The sequence below is a fragment of the Echiichthys vipera genome (genome assembly GCF_963691815.1).
Source record: "Echiichthys vipera genome assembly, chromosome: X".
NCBI lineage: Eukaryota > Metazoa > Chordata > Actinopteri > Perciformes > Trachinidae > Echiichthys > Echiichthys vipera.
The window spans coordinates 16786863-16804847 of NC_139825.1; the positions used below are offsets into that span (position 1 = coordinate 16786863).

General features: G+C 40.3%; 1 protein-coding gene across 5 annotated transcripts in view; it reads right to left on the reverse strand.

The window, feature by feature from the left end:
- The window catches only part of slc12a5a (solute carrier family 12 member 5a), a gene marked incomplete at its 5' end in the record, with an annotated part of 169115 nt that overhangs the window by 31021 nt on the left and 120109 nt on the right, over window positions 1-17985 (reverse strand). For all 5 annotated transcript variants that reach the window (XM_083938584.1, XM_083938583.1, XM_083938582.1 and 2 more), the window contains 3 exons: window positions 207-353; window positions 17236-17373; window positions 17875-17975. In XM_083938584.1, coding sequence (XP_083794710.1) covers window positions 207-353; window positions 17236-17373; window positions 17875-17975 — 386 coding nt within the window. The remainder of the gene's footprint in view (window positions 1-206; window positions 354-17235; window positions 17374-17874; window positions 17976-17985) is intronic.

A 17985-nucleotide genomic window follows, 5' to 3' on the forward strand; every position in this document is an offset into this window, starting at 1 on the left:
CTTTTGATTCTTTAATCTCTGAGGTTCTCAGTTAAGGTAATAATAGTGAACATCTGGTATCTTTTACTGTCATGCAGCTCATTAACTGTATACTATGTGCTGCCATGTATGCTATAATATGCTGCTCTCCAGTTTAAGGGCACTCTTTAATGAGTGACCTTAAACTGCAACAGAAGGGCTAAAATACAAATAGGTATCACACTCACTGTGGTACAGCACATGAAGACGATGACGAAAGTCCCAACAACGCCTCCGATTCCCACCAACCAGGTCATCCTGAGGAAGAGGATCACTCCGAAGATGTTCTGGATACACGGCAGGTAGACGCCCATCAGAGTGCCGAGCTGGGGGGCCTGAAAGAGGACGAGGGGAGACGTTATTGTGATAAAAACTGCAAATTTTTGGAGAATGAATTGGCCTATAAAGTACATTTTTATAAATTATTTTTAATTCTCTTTCTTTGGAACATGATTGACAAATGGTCATTTACCAGACATGACCTACTGTAGTTGCTGCACTGTGACCCATTTATTTCTGTAACTATGATGACTTCAGAGATTGAAATTATTTTTATTTGTACTGTGTGGTATGATTTTGAATGTCAGACTACAGAAGGTACTTTCTTACTGGCTATAAGCCTGACACACCAGATGTGCAGGACCAGCTGAATGACTCCTACTTCACTTTGGATGTCTGCTTGAATCAGTCCACATGCCAGCCGTGCATGCTGGGAATCACACTGTGCAAATGAGTCTGGTTGTCTTTTTTCACGTTCAAAGAAAACACACTAGAGATGGTCATACTGCCATTAAGGCAAAACATACATTTACATGTAGGCCCAATTTGTATTTGTAATATGGCGCTTTGGTGTGAAAAAGCCGCTGTTGCAACACCCCTGTTTTTTTTTTAAATTTATTGTAAACATGTTTTGCATTGTGTCAATGTGGAAACACTTTCTTTCTTTTTCTCTTCCTTTTTACTGCTGCAGCCTAACATCTTGCCTGTTATTTAAAGGTCCCATATTGTAAAATGTGAGATTTCCATGTCATTTTGGTTTTTAAAGCAGGTCCAGATATTATATAAATACTTTGAAAGTATAAAAACACTCCACAGAGAAATGCATACAGGCCGTATAACTGTGTCTTTAAACAAGCCATCAGGAATTCTGTATGGTTGTAATGTGTTGCTACAGTGACACAACATAGTAATTTCCTGGCTGCAATGACAGGGCAGGGAGCGCAAAAGCAGAAGACCCACAAATGCTGACCAATCTAAGCAGACTGAGCCTTTTCGGAAGAGAGTGATGCTAAAACGGAGCGTTTCAGACAGAGGTTGAATACAGGTATATTCAGATCGGCAGTATGAAAAACCTTTGTGGTTTTTTTTAACATCAAAGCATATAAACATTTCATCATCTGCCAAATTGCACCTTTTAGTAGTTTTTTAATTGAAGGATTTCCCACATTGCCTTCTGTAAACCCTGTGTTGATTTCCAGAACAATAATTACTCTGAGACCGGGAAACAAAGAAGACTATGAGATCAGGAGGCAGCCAGGGGACCGATCTGTTCAATGGATGGATGATTATATTATTTCTTTACAGGCTCCTTTATTGCGGTGGATTTGTTCTGGTTGGTTTTGATGCAGTGCTGTCCCTAGTGTGGATCAGTGGGCAAAGAATGAGCTTCTCTCTACGTGATAAAACAGCACAATAATCAGTTTCAGCCTGTTCAATTAAAGGCAATCACTGACACACGGAGACTAAAGATGCATTTTGTTGCACGTCAGATTGATTAATAGGAGATTTCTTTTCCTGAAGGTGTTTAGGATGTTCTAAATGTGTGTGTCTGTATATTTGTTTGTGTATGAATTTGTCCTGTGTGTGTCTGCACTAACGCAATGGCATGTATTAAATCTGAAGGACACATCAGCTAACCCGGTCTATAATAGAGAAATAATAATTTCCTGCTCAAGGACAGCTTGGCCAATGAAGGGTAATTATGCCGATATCCAGCCATGAACCATTTTACCAAGTGAGAGTGCAGACCTTAACTGCCACATCATTACATCATGGATAACACATGGACCAATCTTCTCGGCTGCATCTCTCAACAGGATGAATAGAGGGCTGAAGAGGCAGTAAATATGTTACAACACACAACTTGTCACAAAAGAAGAAAAATGAAGCTTGGTGATAATACAGTAATTCATCTCACATGAACAATTTCAGCAAAATAGGGATTACACGAGTTGTTTAATGGTTTTAGTTCTGTCTACCAAATACTAATATTCTTTTAGGATGGGATCAAGGCAAAAAATTTAGCATCATTTACTAGCCAAATACTGGTAAAATATGCAAGTGGCTAGTAGATTTGCTTCACTCACCAAAAATGTAAACATTTACTCTCCATTTGGCCAGTAAAAAAAAAGTAAAACTTGCCCCCTGGATGTATCAATGTATTCTGCAGAACTACTAAATCCTATATTTTGAGGAAGTTTGGGTTATGTCTTTTGATGGATAGAAGAAAAATCCAACAGACGCCACATACTTCAGATAAATGGGTTTGATATAAAACCCTGTGGCTCTGTCGCTCAAATCTCATAACCTTTCACCAAAAAAGAGGACACGCTGTTATTGATGCAGAACATCCAAAAACAGTCCGCCCCATCCTAATACAGAGCCGGGAGTTTAAGTGACAACAGCAGCCGTGTACATCTACAAATGTAGATAGCTAAATGCATTATTAAGAGTTTTTCTAACTCAAGCAAATAAGTCAGGATGACAATGACCAAAATGATAAGAAAGGCAGTCTCGGTTTTATAAGAGACACCTTATTTGAAAAACCTTATTTAAAAACTTGTTGGACTGTGTACGAAATCACTCCCTAGTTACAATATAATGCACTATATTTATTGTCCCCGATTTAGTGTCTGAATGGCCTGTATACTATTTTCAGCTAACAATTTTAAAGTTTTATGAGGAAGGAAATGCACTCAACACATTTGTTACATCTCAAGAATACACACAACACTTGTCTTGAGAAACACTGACTTTAAACAAACGACTCCACATACAGTATGTCAGCTGCAGAACAGAAACGTCAATGAATGTTTGAGGTGTTTTAGAAACAGTGTCACAATGTTATTTTCTTGTCTTGCTTGTGGTCATGATTACTTAATAGCCAAATGTAAAGTGTTTTGTTTTTATTCTGTGTATATGTGGAAAAAACTCAAATATCTCAGTCCAGCATTGGTCTCGAAGTAATATTTCAAAGCATTAGGAAATAATGATGTAATTTAGAAAGTACCTTGAACACTGCTTAGTTGTCGGTGATGGCCACTAATATATTTCTTCAAAAGTATTTCTTAACTTTGCCGTAACAGGGAAGACACTACACAAGGTGAAGGATTTTTTTTTTTTTAAAGAAATCCTGCACTGGGTACAGACAGCAGATGCAGAATTCATAAACCAGTTTTTTAATCAAATCATCCTGACAAGTGGCTGACATCAAATAAATACTATGGTGTCAGATAAAAACGTATGTGATTTGTTTGGAGAGGCTCGCTTCCCAGCATTAATAATGTTCTGTTTGCAGAATTGAGAAGAGAAGGCAAGGGGAGAGAAGCAGAGAGAGAGAGAGAGAGAGAGAGAGAGAGAGAGAGAGAGAGAGAGAGAGAGAGAGAGAGAGAGCAAGTCCAAACAGGTCTTGCAAATATAATTATCTTCTAATTTCCTTCATATAAAGAACCGAGCAAGAGCTCACACGTGGATCTGTAATCAGCAACCCTTTAACTGGCTGTTGAGAGATGCAAATGGCAAATAAACATGTTGAATTCTGTCATATCATATCGCATGGTGTCATATGAGATCAGGTCGTCTCACGTCATATATGTTATGTGAATCACATATTGTATCATTACATCATAGTATGTGACATTATATTAACACGCCACATACAGTCAGTAGTGGAAGAAGTACTCCAATCAATCGCCAGAAAAAGTGTTAACACTGTACAAATCTGCAAACCACAGAAACATTGATATTTAACATTGTTGGCACCATGGATTCAACTTACTGGGCTTTCAACTGACTCCAATGTAAAATTATAGGGCTTTAAGTTCAGAGCAAGTGCTCAAGAAGTATATTAAGTCTCAAACTCTGTTTAGGGAGTAGGTCAGGGTGGAAAGCTGGGTCAAACACACACCGGACATTCAGCCAGGTGTGTCCCATCCCATATCAAAGTGAAACTTTACATTAAAAGACATACTTATTTAAACCCAAACTATGATCTTTTACGAAACCTAACCATGTAGTTTTTATGCCTAAACCTAAGTAGTGTTAATATTTTTTGTTTTGAATTCACAACGTTTATCATGTGTTTAAAACTGTGACCATGGAGCATTAAAAAAGTGTCGGTGAAACGTTGATATTCAACATATCAGAAATAATCTGTTGACGTTTAAAGTCCTGCATTCATGATGTTTAAGTAAAATTACAAATGTTCTGGGATAAATAATATAAATATACTTAAAGCACTAAAAGTAAACAGACTTATTATTATTATTATTATTATTATGCAGAATGTTCCATTTCAGATTTATATAATATAACTGGATTAAAATAATTGACAGATTAATGTATGTATCACTTTATGTTGCAGCTGGTTAATGTGAGATAATTTGTAAATATTTCATATATACAGCTTAATCCATAATAAAAGCCTATATCAGATTGTACTGGCTGGTAATATTTTGTATTAATAATCTGAATCTGTGAAGTAACTAAATTCAGGATATTCATATACTAGAGCAAAAAATGACACCATTCCCATCTGAAATGTAGTGGAGTAGAAGTATAAAGTAGCAGAACATAGAAATACTCAAGTGAGTACGACCTCAAAATTGTACTTAGTAACTTTCCACCACTGCATATAGAAGCATGACATGTATGCAGGTAGTTGTGTACCAGAAATATTGTAATAAAAATGAAACTACTGTTTTTATATTATTCCCATTATGCATCTAAACAAGATTTGCACGTTCAACGATCTACTGTTGAGACACATGCTACTGTCTTCATGAAAAGAGTTCTTCCACCTCCTCAGATCATTGTTAAAGTAAGAGTATTGGAAGCTGTCTCAAGCTATAAGTACTGTGCGGTGTACTGTGGTACCTAAAGATGCCCTGTGAAGTTTCTGTTTACATACAATGTCACATGTGTGTGAACGTGCATGTGAGTGCTCAAATGTGTGTGTGAGGTTAATTAATACGGGGACCCACAGAAAAACATTTCTCCATAGAACTCCTAATAGTAAAACACTATTACTATGTGGGGAACCTTTTGCAAAAAGATGTGAATACTGAGGCGGTAAAAAAAGAAACGATAAAGACTGTATTTTCTGTCTAGGTTGAAATTCTTCAGTGTTGACTGAAAGGTGAAGGTGTTATTTTACAGATCCATCAAAGACTCAGCCCTCACCTTCTCAGTAAAATTGACTGGGCAACACTGTCACGGTGGCGAGTAAAATCATTTGGCAGCAGCAGCGATCTGTGTCAGGAATTTGACATCCTCCCTTTCAGATCCAACACGTTTCCCACACAGCTTATAATTTTTATGTTTTCCGTATTGTTGTTGTTGCACTTTAGTTTTACCTTTTTGATGATTATTGTCTTATTGTGTTTTTAAAATTTGTATTTGAATGCTTTACTGGAAAAATCATTTATTTTTGTGGAGATCTGAACTGTTGTGTGTGCGTGTGTGTATAGTGTCTCCACTGGAGAGCTAAAATGTAACCTTCAACCTTGTCTCTACAACTTAATCCTCGCAGCAGGGAAGATCTCAACCTTCAGCCTCATTGTGTGTTAATCAAAGATCCACATCACAGGCCTCCACAGGTTGCTGGAGAGAGCGGTGGAGAGCAAACCTCATCCATCTCTGTCACATCCCCCACTATATGATAATGATTCGCACAGTTTGTCTGTTGTCTCAGCTAATGCAAATCAGATTGTGACTCACTGTGACTGTGCCCTTCAGTGTGTGGCGGAGTGTCTGCTTGTCGAGGGTCTTAATAAAAAATATTTTATGAACACTGAAACCCTGAATGGTTGTCTACCTTTAAAACTACATTTTTATTATGGAAGCATTCACTATTTAATAATTTATCCAAGGTCAGTTTGAAACCCGCAAGAACATGTACGTAAAAATTCTGCATATTTGAGAATTTCAGTCAGAAAGAAACAGGACATATTTAAATATATTACATACCTACAGTTAATAATTATAAGAACAATGGTTTACTTGAAATGATAAACTATTGGGATAAAAAAGGACTACATGGATAATTTCCAAACACACTGTTACATCTTTTCACCTACAGATTATGTTCTTTTCTCATACCCAAAGCAGTGATTAAAATAGGCTGAGAGTCCATTGACAGGTTCTTTAGGGACTTGGATTGTAATGCACATTTGCAGTCAAGTGTTGCAGGCAGAAATGTAACCCTGCCATCAGCACTTTGTTGTTCGACTGAAAAACTGCTGCTGCTGCACAAAGTGGTCTGAGGTCAGTTTGTAATAACAGGTGAGTTATTAGATGAAAACCTGTGAGCATTTACATACAGCAGCAGGGTGGGGCTTTAAGTTGAAAAGGTGAACACATATTTCACAGCCTCTTTTTTTAAGGAAAAAAACCTTCCAATCCACCTTGAACAGATCAAACCAGAAAAGAGCTGAGAAATAGTTGCAGCCATGATACCAACTTCCAAGACTGTTATTTTTTTAAATTAAAAATAGATAAGAAAAAAACTATGGCTTTGTTAATTCAAACAGCTATTGAGGTTAGACTGCTGGATCCAAAAGACATAACATCTTGGCAGAATAGTTTGTCAGAAAAGCTTAAACAGCACTGTTTTAAGTGAGATTGTCTTGTCCTCTACTGGTTTTTATTCATACATATCTTTAGACCCAGAGGGGGGCAGGGTAAAAGGCAAAAGGCAACAGAATATAATGATGATACAGATTATACTAATCTTCCCTAAAAGGTGTTTAAATACATTTCAGTGTTACAACATAAAGGTGTTCATGCCCCACAACACTCCACAAGAGAGTAACATAACCAAAGTAGGCAATAACCCTCTCCAGACTATAAATTGTCATTTTACCCACCCGCTCCCCCACACAATGGAGACCCACAATCAAGCAGACCTTGTATGTTAGCCCTCTGTATGAGTGTCTGTGGCAGCTGAGTGATAAATTCTAATCCCCATTCAACAATAGGCAGGCTTTGAAAAACAGTGTGTGTCTGCTAGAAATCCTGGGTGTTACATAAGATGCACAGGCCCAGATAATAGATACTGAGAGGGCTTACACTGAGTCTGAGAACCTGAACATGATAAAACACCTCTGTGGGTTTGCTTCACAGCCACCAAAACAAAAAAAATCTGGTGAACTAATGGATGCGTCTAACGACTGTATATTGAGAAATAGCCTGAAACGGATGAAACGCTTGTGTATGCATTGGATCAATGACCCTGCTGGGGGAAAAAAGGCTGGACGTTTATTGAAAGTGCGCTTTTGTATTTTCATTCAATTGGTGTTTCATTTGTTCATTTGTGGACAGGGATTCCAGTCCAGACTAGCGTCTGCTCTGACAGAGGCACACAAACACACAGAATGAGTGTCTGTTTAATGGGCTGGGAGCCAGCAGAGTGATGATTTCCCCAGAGAGTGGGACACTGCGAGCAAATGCAGCACTGACTGCTTCAGAGCCACAGGTAGGCCAGCGTGGCACCACTGAACTAGGAGGGAACAGCTGCCCACCGACCCCCTGGGAAGTGGCTCAGGTGTGTTAGACGCACAACAGGACCTTCCGGTACATCTGCCGAGGCACCTACTTCAGATTCACTACCTCCTGCTACCCTACCACTTACCACTAGCTTCTCACCAGACTGGACCTCTCTGTGCCTCTCTGCAGCCTCCATCAGGAGCACTTAATTCGCACGATCCCCTGAGCTCTGAAGCCTACTGAAGAAATAATCCTAGCACCATGTTATTGCATTTAAACAGATCTGGCAATGCTCTGTTTGCTTCTTCACTCTGAAGCTGCCTTCATCAGTAAAATAATTGTTTGTTTCAGCATTTTTTAAAAAATCCAATTTTAAGCTTTCCTCACAATCCACTTCTTGTTGCGAGAGTACTTACTGTCCGGTCAAAGTAGCAAATGTGACGTTGTACTGTCGCAGTGTATGGTTGGGTTGGGAAAGCATTTGACGTAAATAAGATATGATAAAAGTATATAATGCAACAACTTTCTTGTTGTTTAATGTAAAATAAAGACTCCCTGAGTTCTCATTTCCCACAATAATTGAGGGTTTTCCATTTATTATCTACAGTTTAGGTAACGTTATGTCCACCACAGTTTCATAATGAACCTAAAATATTTTTATACTTTTCAACGGGAAGGGTGTGTGTGGTCTCCCCAGGAGATTCAACTCAACTCACGGTCACTTGGTGTGGGAGGATCTGCTTGTCTCCCCGGCTCTGCCTATCTGGCTGAATTTTCTTTGTGGTTGTGTGTTGTGAACGGCTCAGCTTGTAAGCTTGGAAAGGCTCAGGGTGAAGGTGGCCCGAAGCTGACCGTCCCCTGCCTGGAGCTTGCTGCGTCCTGAGGATGTGCTGTGCCATCGGGGCATGAATGCCAGATGCACCACATGCCTGGCCACCACCTCGCTGCTACATTAAGAGTATGCTACCTCCTTCTGCAACATTGGTTTCTTTAAACCTTTATCTCAATGGTTAGTTTTGGTAGCCTAAACGTAGCCAAACCTTAACCACAGAAAGCACTAAAATCAGTCATGTTTGGAAAAACACTAGGTAGACTGAGTATCACTTCATTCATTAAAAAAACTGTGTATGCTTTATACTGTATATTATTTGGTGAAATGCATTAATGTTATGTTCCCTTTCTTTATCTTTCCTCATACCCCCACAGTTGTATTTTGACCCTTTTATGGACATCTTCTGAATTGCTGAGGCTAGCAAAGGTAGCATCTTCTCTTTACTAGACACTAGAGTTTGGAGAAGAGAAGAGTTGAAAATGGAAGGTGAAATCAATCTCACATCCTTGGTTGGCTGCAGGGGGGAGAAAATGGATGAGGGCAGCAGAGTAGGGGGAGGAATGTTAAGAGACTACGTACATGTAAAAGGTGTTGCAGGAGAGAGGAAAGGAAACATCCAGGCCCCCGGGCTCTGGGACACCCTGCCAACCTGCTTAGGCTGGCAAACCTGTGTCATCCTTCAAACCACTTCCTACAGGAGTATATTAGGCTTGGTAGAAAAAAAACAGAATGTACTGCATATTTAAAACTGTATAGATTTGTGGTCAAATGTTTATTAATTCCTTATTGGAGCTGCACCTGTCTTTGTACGCCAGCTGATTGTTGCTGTTACTGCAGGACCACTAGTGCTGCTGTGTGACAATACGAGTCATGACAAAGGGGTTACGAGTTGATATACTGTGGTACTGTAAGCAAGCCCATATATTGTGATGTTTGAAATCTAACTTTATAGAGGAGAGGAGCGACAAGGTGAGGAGGAATCAAGAGAAGAGAGGACACAAGATGAAGAAACAAGAAAGATAAGGAGAGGAAGGAGATGAAGAAAAAGGAAAGGAGAGGAGATGAGAGGAGAAGAGAGGAAAGGAGAGAAGACAGGAAAACAAGAGAGAGGAGGGGAGAGGAGAACATGGCAGAGACAGAGGCATGAAGTTGAGCGGACGTAAAGGGCAAGGGAGAGGAGGGGAGGCTAATGACAGTGAAGCAGGCAGACTGGGAGCTTGTAACCCCATCTCCACGCTCTACTGGCCAAACAGGAGCTGATAGGGTAAACGTGTTTCTGCTCAGGTGTGCTGAATTATTAAAGAGACAGTGAGAGGAGAGGCCAGCGAACATCAGCCTCCCTGACCGGCTTTTGATGATGAACCAGTCAGTCGATGGTCACATTGGGTGCGTAGACGTGTGTGTGTGTGTGAGTGTGTGTGTGTGTGTGTGTGCGTGTGTGTAAAAGCATTATCCACTAGTTATCTGACCAACTGCAGCTAAAACGTGCTCTGTGGTGCTGAAGGCTCACCACCTCCAAATAGCGTATACATATGTCACTGGAATATTCTAGGTTAAAAGACTCCACAAAACCTCATGTGTTCCCACCAGTTGTGTGAAACCTCTATTTAGCCGCACTATCAGATTCAAGGCCAAAAGTCTCCTTATCCACTAATGCACATGTGCTGCTGTACAGTAGATACAAACTAAAATTCAGGTCTCCAGCAACCCAGCTTGGATAAAAGCAGGACAGGTGAAAATGGATTATACACTGTAAAAACTAAGTAGCAAAATTGTGTTGAATCTAGAGAAATTTGATAGTATAGTGTAGTAGAAAATCAGCTAATAAGGTCAAGAAACTCTAAAGCATCAAAAAAACTATAAAAGTACTTTTAAAAAAAGCCATTCAACTTTTGTTTTTTTAATTCAGCTCATTTAAAATCATAATTTGATATAACGCAAAGTGTGACATTTTATTTTGGATGAGAAAAAAAATAAGATTTAACAGCCTGAAGTAAGATATGTTGACTATCTTGACTTGGCCTTTTATATAGTAATAGTTGATTAATCCATGGGTCGATGGACAGAAAAGAATAAGCATGGTTTCTACAATTGATTAATAGTTTTGGTTCTTTTTCAATCAGGATTGCCCGAACTTCTCTAGTTCCAGCTTGTCAGTGTGATAAATTGCTGATTTCTTTATCATATATGATTGTAATTTGAATACCTTTGGTTTTTGGACTTTTGCTCAGACAAAACAAGCCATCTCAATATGGCATCCATTCAATAATAAAAATAACAGTTAAATTACAGCCCTACTCTGTAGAACAAAAACCTGGTGTGAAAACCCAGTTTAGCTACATTGTGGACTCATATGCACGCTGCTATTATATACCATAAACTGACATTAATCACAATACATTCTTCGAAAGGGAGCCTACGTGAATACCAATTTGATGCACCGTTCTAATGAGAGGGAGGGGGGAGGGCAAAGAAAAGAGCATGGGTCATAAAACACCTTTGACGGAGACAACATTCATAGGGAACATAGAGCTTATAGAATAATGTTACTGTAATTCTTGGCAAGAGAACTCGTCTGAAAAATTACTTTAATAAGAGGTTCATGATTTGTATTATGTTAACGTCTGTCGATGCACCAGACTTTAATGCATTGGCTGAATCTTTCATTTAACTTTGTGTGTGTGTGTGTGTGTGTGTGTGTGTGTGTGTGTGTGTGTGTGTGCACACGCACGTGTTTTTTTTTTCAATTTAATCTTATTTTTTTAAAGATTTCCTCTGTGTTTCTAAACCTGCATTTATTAATTTGTTTTGGCAGTGCTACAAGCTGTAAAAACAACACTGACATTTTGTTACCTATAAAGTTGTTACTGCTGATACTGTGTTTGCCTGTTTACTGATCCAGCAGATACAGAGCCACATTAGCATTCATTTAGAGCCGTATGTCCATCCACCTGGTGAATACAAGTCCACAATTCAATCTTGTCTTAGATCTGTTTTGGTCTCCCTTTACTCCAGAGGGAAATATCTGGTTCTTTAGCTTCTAAGTGCTCCACTATGTTCCCAAGCTAGTTGTTAATTTAGTCTACTGTTTGGAGCTTTGAATTTGAAAACAAACACAAACAGGAGGGCTGGAGCGTTTTCATCAGGGATTCTGAAGGAGAAACCAAATCAATGAGCTGAAAGATGTTTAAATTCTCGACAGACATTGAAGTGGACTGCAGAGTTGGGTGATAATTCTCTGTGGGTTTTTCAAAATTCATTTGATCCACTGTTAATTTAACAAGAACTGATACCAACCACTTTAATGTTTTGCTGCTGCCTTCTCTCCACAGCAGTTAGTTGATTTGCCAAAATCAGAAGCAGATTAGCTGTGACTGATTTCCATTTTAACCTGTGTGACCTCTGCACTGCTCCCGCATGTCACATGCCAACCGAATGTCTAATCTTGGCTTTCACACTGCAACAAAGAAAGGCCGCTTCCTCACTTTCCCTCCCTCACAACTCACTCACCCACTCAAGGGACCGATGATGAAGGAGATGGAGAGCGAGGACAAGAGAGAGGGAGTCGAGCGAGAAATAGAGGGAAGGTGTGAGAGAGAGAGAGAGAGAGAGAGAGAGAGAGAGAGAGAGAGAGATAGATAGAGAGAGAGAGAGAGAGAGAGAGAGAGAGAGAGAGAGAGAGAGAGAGAGAGAGAGAGAGGTTGCTGTGTGAGTGATAAAACACCACAGGCTGCCTTAATGAAAAGCCTCTCATGGTGATGGAGAGATTGCCTGTGGAATAGGCTACTGATTGGAGAAGCAGCAGCTTGGTGTAGCTTGCAGACTAATTAAAGTATTGAAGGGGTTGGGTGACAGGGGGAAGATTCAACCTGCTCCCAGGGTTAGCCGAGCTGAGGGGAGCCAGACCAATACACCTTATATCTGGGACAACTGGGATAATGGGAGAATATAACAAGAGCAAGACATTTTGATCCAATGCCAAACTCCCATGTGGACACTGTCTAAAGCTGCTTCCTGCAATGGTTGTACGGTCAGGACATAAAAGATTGTAGCTTTAAAACAAAATTAAAGGTTAGGTCACACAAATTACATTTCTTTCTAGAAACAGTGCCTGTTTCACTGTCAACTGTTATCATGAGGACTATTTCTTCTACAGAAAGTAGTTCCAGTGGAAACTGTGTGCAGAGAGGTCTGTGGATGACCTTGATGAAATAGAGGTTGTTGCTGATGTTTTCAAATGTAATCTGAAGTGTATTGGGCTGGAGGCATAAATCTCAAAACCTGTGCAAATAAAACCAAATCTATCTACATGGCAAGATACCACTGGAAGGGAGTAGAAACATATTGTATTATAATGTGCATTATAATATTGCATTTAGGGCCTGTCCAACTCCACTTTTGCTAGCTAGACGGCAGATATTATTATAAGGGGAAAATGGGTTTTATTTAGTGCCTTCATTCACCATGGGTGTGTTTTGGGTGTAACATGAATGACACCAATTAGAGTGGCATCTCCTATTCCCTTTAAAAGCCAGGTGTGCCTGCAGCAAACAGTTTTCTGCTGAGGAAACGGATCTGCTCATGTGCCATGCTGTGGCTACTCCACTGTCTCACAGTCCTCTGTTCCGTCAATAACTCCATTTGACTGCATATGAGCAAACATTTAAGAAGAAAAAGGAAAACACGTAACTTTAAAGGGGAAACAGTACTAAACTCTCAGCTTCTGAAATAATCAATTAAGCTACCTCAAGATAGCATTGCGCTAACAATGCGCCTGACCACACCTCATTTTAGGACCAACACTCCAATGGGTGCACACATGGGTGCAAGTACATCTACTATCTACACAACATGGGCGCTGGGAGTGAACATGACCTGAACTGTGTTGGTCTGAAACTAACAAAGTCAGTTGTTTGCTTGGTGGAAAACTACATCTAAACAGTACTCTAAAATGCATTTCTGAAAACATTTTATGTTAGAAGTAGGCATTACCTATAACACCTATATAATATCTGTCTGAATATGAGAGGAAACGTTAATCGAAGTCTGGGGACTTTATCCTCCACAAAATTATATTACATTATATAAGCGATCCACCCAGTAGTTATTGAGATATTTTATTTTGGCAGTTAATTGGAGACATGCTGCTAGTGTGGCTAAAATGCAATACTCATGTCAACTGAACAATTGAACCATCTCACTGTCAAATGAGCTCCATCCGCTACTGAGAAATCAGAAATCAAAACGACTGTACCTTTAATTGTTGTCTCCAAATTGAAACGTTTTATTGGGTGGTTTTTTTTACCACTGAGGTACTGTATACCTCAAGGACTGGATTCATATTGGGAAAAGTAGACAGTATATCAGATACACTGACATTTGCTTCAAGGTGAGGAACAAGAAGGAAAACTTCACTGAGTGAAAAGAATTGACAAGTGGCTGACATACGTGAGAAGAAAAGCAGATATCAGGGAGAAAATATATCAGACTGATTGGGCATCTCGGAAGACAGACTGGGTCAAATGTCATAGAAAAGCTGTCAACCTATCACTGCTGTGGCCACCCACAATGTCTACACTGTGTTTTACCTCACATGGTGAGTTTGGTGTTTTTATGTGAGATAAGTTAAGATGTGAATCAGTTAATATCCCACCAGTCTGTCATGCTAATTTGGGATTATTCGCATTATCGTCATCATTATCAGCAGCTCTTCTTATTTCAGCTTTGCAATGTCACATCTCGCCTAGCTGCTAAAACCACCATTTCCCACAGGATTAATAATGTAGCTGCCTGTCTGTCTATTAACAGCTGAGAAGTAAACTCCTTCCTGCTGGCATCTCAACATCCAACAAAAAGAAAATACCAGGGGATGATGTGAAAGGAAATCATTATTGAGTGGCATTTAAGATGCAATCCTGTAAGATGAACAGGGGATTTATCATATCAACAGAGAATGATTGACAAGTTGTAAACTGGTGGAGTTTTTTCTTTCTCTCCAGTGAGTATGTTAACAAAACAATCAATAACTCTGCTGTTAGGGATTAAAGATGTAACGGAAAGTACAAATCTTTATTTGGTTACACTTAGGGCCTGATCACACTATCCTTTTGGCCGCGGCCAAAACCGGTTTTTCAGCTAAAGTCTAGTACCTTTAAGTAGTGTGAGCGCACCCGCTCCGCGCTCAACTGCGGCCAGCTGACCGTCCACGGCCCGCTTGAAATAGGTGGGCTTTAGCGGAGCCGTTTGCACATGTACGAGCACGAGCGTGCGCACGTGTACGCGCACGAGCACGAGCCCTACGGCAGTAGCGTTATGTCCGCCTGTTCGGACATGTAAATAGAAGGACGGACCATGCGCGGACATTTAACAACAACAACAATGGTGGTGAAAGGTTCACGTTGTGTTTACTGCAGATTTGGTCGGATGAAAATATTCAAAAACAGTCGACAAGACGCACAAAAACTCCGAGGTCTATGGAAAGATTTGTAAACAAAGCCACACACACGCGATCAATGCGTGTGACGTGTTACGGCGTGATGGCGTATGGACAGCAAGAAGTATTGGCCGAGGCCCTGGTAGTGTGAGTACAAACGGGTCTGGGGCGCGGGAGGGAGAGGGAGGGGGGACAAGTACCCTAAAGTCCGGGTCTCGGTCCGGGAGGATAGTGTGAGTCCGCCCTAATCACACTGTCCTCCCGCCCCAGCCCCGTTTGTACTCACACTACCAGGGCCTCGGCCAATACTTCTTGCTGTCCACACGCCTTCAAGCCGTAACACGTCACACGCATTGATCGCGTGTGTGTGGCTTTGTTTACAAATCTTTCCATAGACCTCGGAGTTTTTGTGCGTCTTGTTGACTGTTTTTGAATATTTTCATCCGACCAAATCTGCAGTAAACACTCCACCTCCGCACCACACCAACGTGAACCTTTCACCACCATTGTTGTTGTTGTTAAATGTCCGCGCATGGTCCGTCCTTCTATTTACATGTCCGAACAGGCGGACATAACGCTACTGCCGTAGGGCTCGTGCGCGTGTGACGTGTTACGGCTTGAAGGCGTATGGACAGCAAGAAGTATTGGCCGAGGCCCTGGTAGTGTGAGTACAAACGGGGCTGGGGCGCGGGGGGGAGAGGGAGGGGGGACAAGTACCCTAAAGTCCGGGTCGTGGTCCGGGAGGACAGTGTGATCACGCTATTAAAGACCATCTCCTGGTAACAAGCATAAGGGCTCTTCCCCAGGTGAACACGTTGTCCATATATATTATATGTGTTTTTTTTACCCCTTTGGTGCATATAGTATTAAGCTATTACAATAGCAAATTAAAATAATAATAATAAGCACAATTCATCATAAATCTTAATTTTATCTGTCAATGCCTACTTTACCTAGGCCAGTTAAACTATCATCAATGTTGTGGAAATTAAATCAAATTGTGTTTTTGTTTCACAAAAAGGTAATAATATGTTGGATTCATGTTATATCATTCAGGTATTTCCACTGCCATAATTATTATTATTTCTGTTATGTTAATGTTATTATTGTGGTAACTGTGCATCTCTGCGTTTCTCTCTTTTTCTATCCTCCCCGACCGGTCAAGGCAGTTGGTGGCCCACCAGAGAGCTGGGTCTGTTCCGACGTTCCGTTGCAAATTGATGTTTTGGGACTTGCAGTTTGCTCATGAGGGAATTGTAGGGTGGACGAGACCTACTCTATATGGAATATAGAAATACAACTTTTTTATGATTTGACACTATATAGTTATATAATACAATTTAATTGAACTGAATTGAATTGAATTGAATTTTGAATTACGTATATTTTCACAGTTTAAATGACAGTAGGATCAAACATTAATTTGGCTGCCCCCCAGCAGTAACTCAGAAGACCCCCCTTGGGGTCGCGGACCCACATGTTGAAGATCTCTGATTTAGGTAGATAGATCACATAAATAAAAGGCCTGACATTAATACATATATACATTATACACCACAACAAAGACATCAGATACATCCACGCACACACACACACACACACACACACACACACATGCGCACACATGCACACACACAATGCACACAATGCATCATAGAAAACACTACCCTTTTTCTTTTTATATAGAATGGCCCCAGAAAACCCAATAGTGCTTTTGTTTTTACTGTAGCGCATTTAAAGCTAATCACTTGCAGTTCTTTCTGATTTTCGATAGAAATACAATGATTTATTGAAAGGAACAGGTCAGTTGTTACCCCTTTCTATCGATTCCAGCAGACACAGATAGTAGTTTACAGTAAATTAGTTCTTCCTGTGAAGAGCAAAGCTCAGAATATAATTTACATGATAGAAAGGAAGATTAAAATGGGGAGAAAGTGCAAAAATGCTGCAGATAATGCACCACATTATGCATGGGAGAAAAACCACTACTACTAAGTGGTTTAGACAGAATTTTGTAGTGTTATAGGTTAACTTTGCCGAACATTAAACATATATTTATAAAAAGGCCACTTCTTAAAAACAGAGATACGCTGTATTTGTATCCAACAATTATTCCTTATAATTACTGCATGTACTGTAGTGTGCACTGTACTGCGTGTATGGATTCTCCATGGATTTTGTCAAATACCTTGACAGGTTTCTTGCGAGATGATTCAGCCTCATTGTTCTCGGCCTCCTCGTGCTCCTTGCTACCTTGGGGCAGGTTGGAGTAGTTGGCGAGGCTGCTGAGAAGAGACGACACCATGGGGCTGGTGTCCATCTCCTCCTGCAGAAACACAAACACAAACAGGAGGGCTGGAGCATTTTCATCAGGGATTCTGAAGGAGATGCAATACTTCAAAGACTGTCAGGCCACATCTTTGGTATACAGTTTGGCATTGAACCACCTGCTTGTAGATAATACTACAAATTCTGCTACTGTGCTACACAGCTTTTTTCAACCCATCTAGAAAAGAAGTGCACAAAACACAATAAATAGTTCATTTTCTGATTTTGTTTTCTTTTTTCTTGTTTAATTTAGAATTCCCACTGAGAGCACAGAGTAAATACAGCTTGCCTCGCTGAAGTTCTTTCCTGTGGCAGTGTGATATTTGCTTGCATTAACCTGAGGTTCCAACATGCCCTTCACACAGCAATTACCCTCATTAATAGATGACAGGGCCCCTTTTCAATCACTGCATTGCGAGACTGAGTGTATCCTGCCTCTAACAATCATGCCTGATTGTGTGCGTTAACAAATCAGCGTGTGCAGAATACTGGACTGTACCTCAAACAAGGCCATGTTTTTGCCGTCATACTGCTGGCTCTTCTCTGCGGCAGCATCACTACTGTTGATGAAGGGGCTGCTCTCCTTGGGGTTACTGTCACCTGGAAGAAA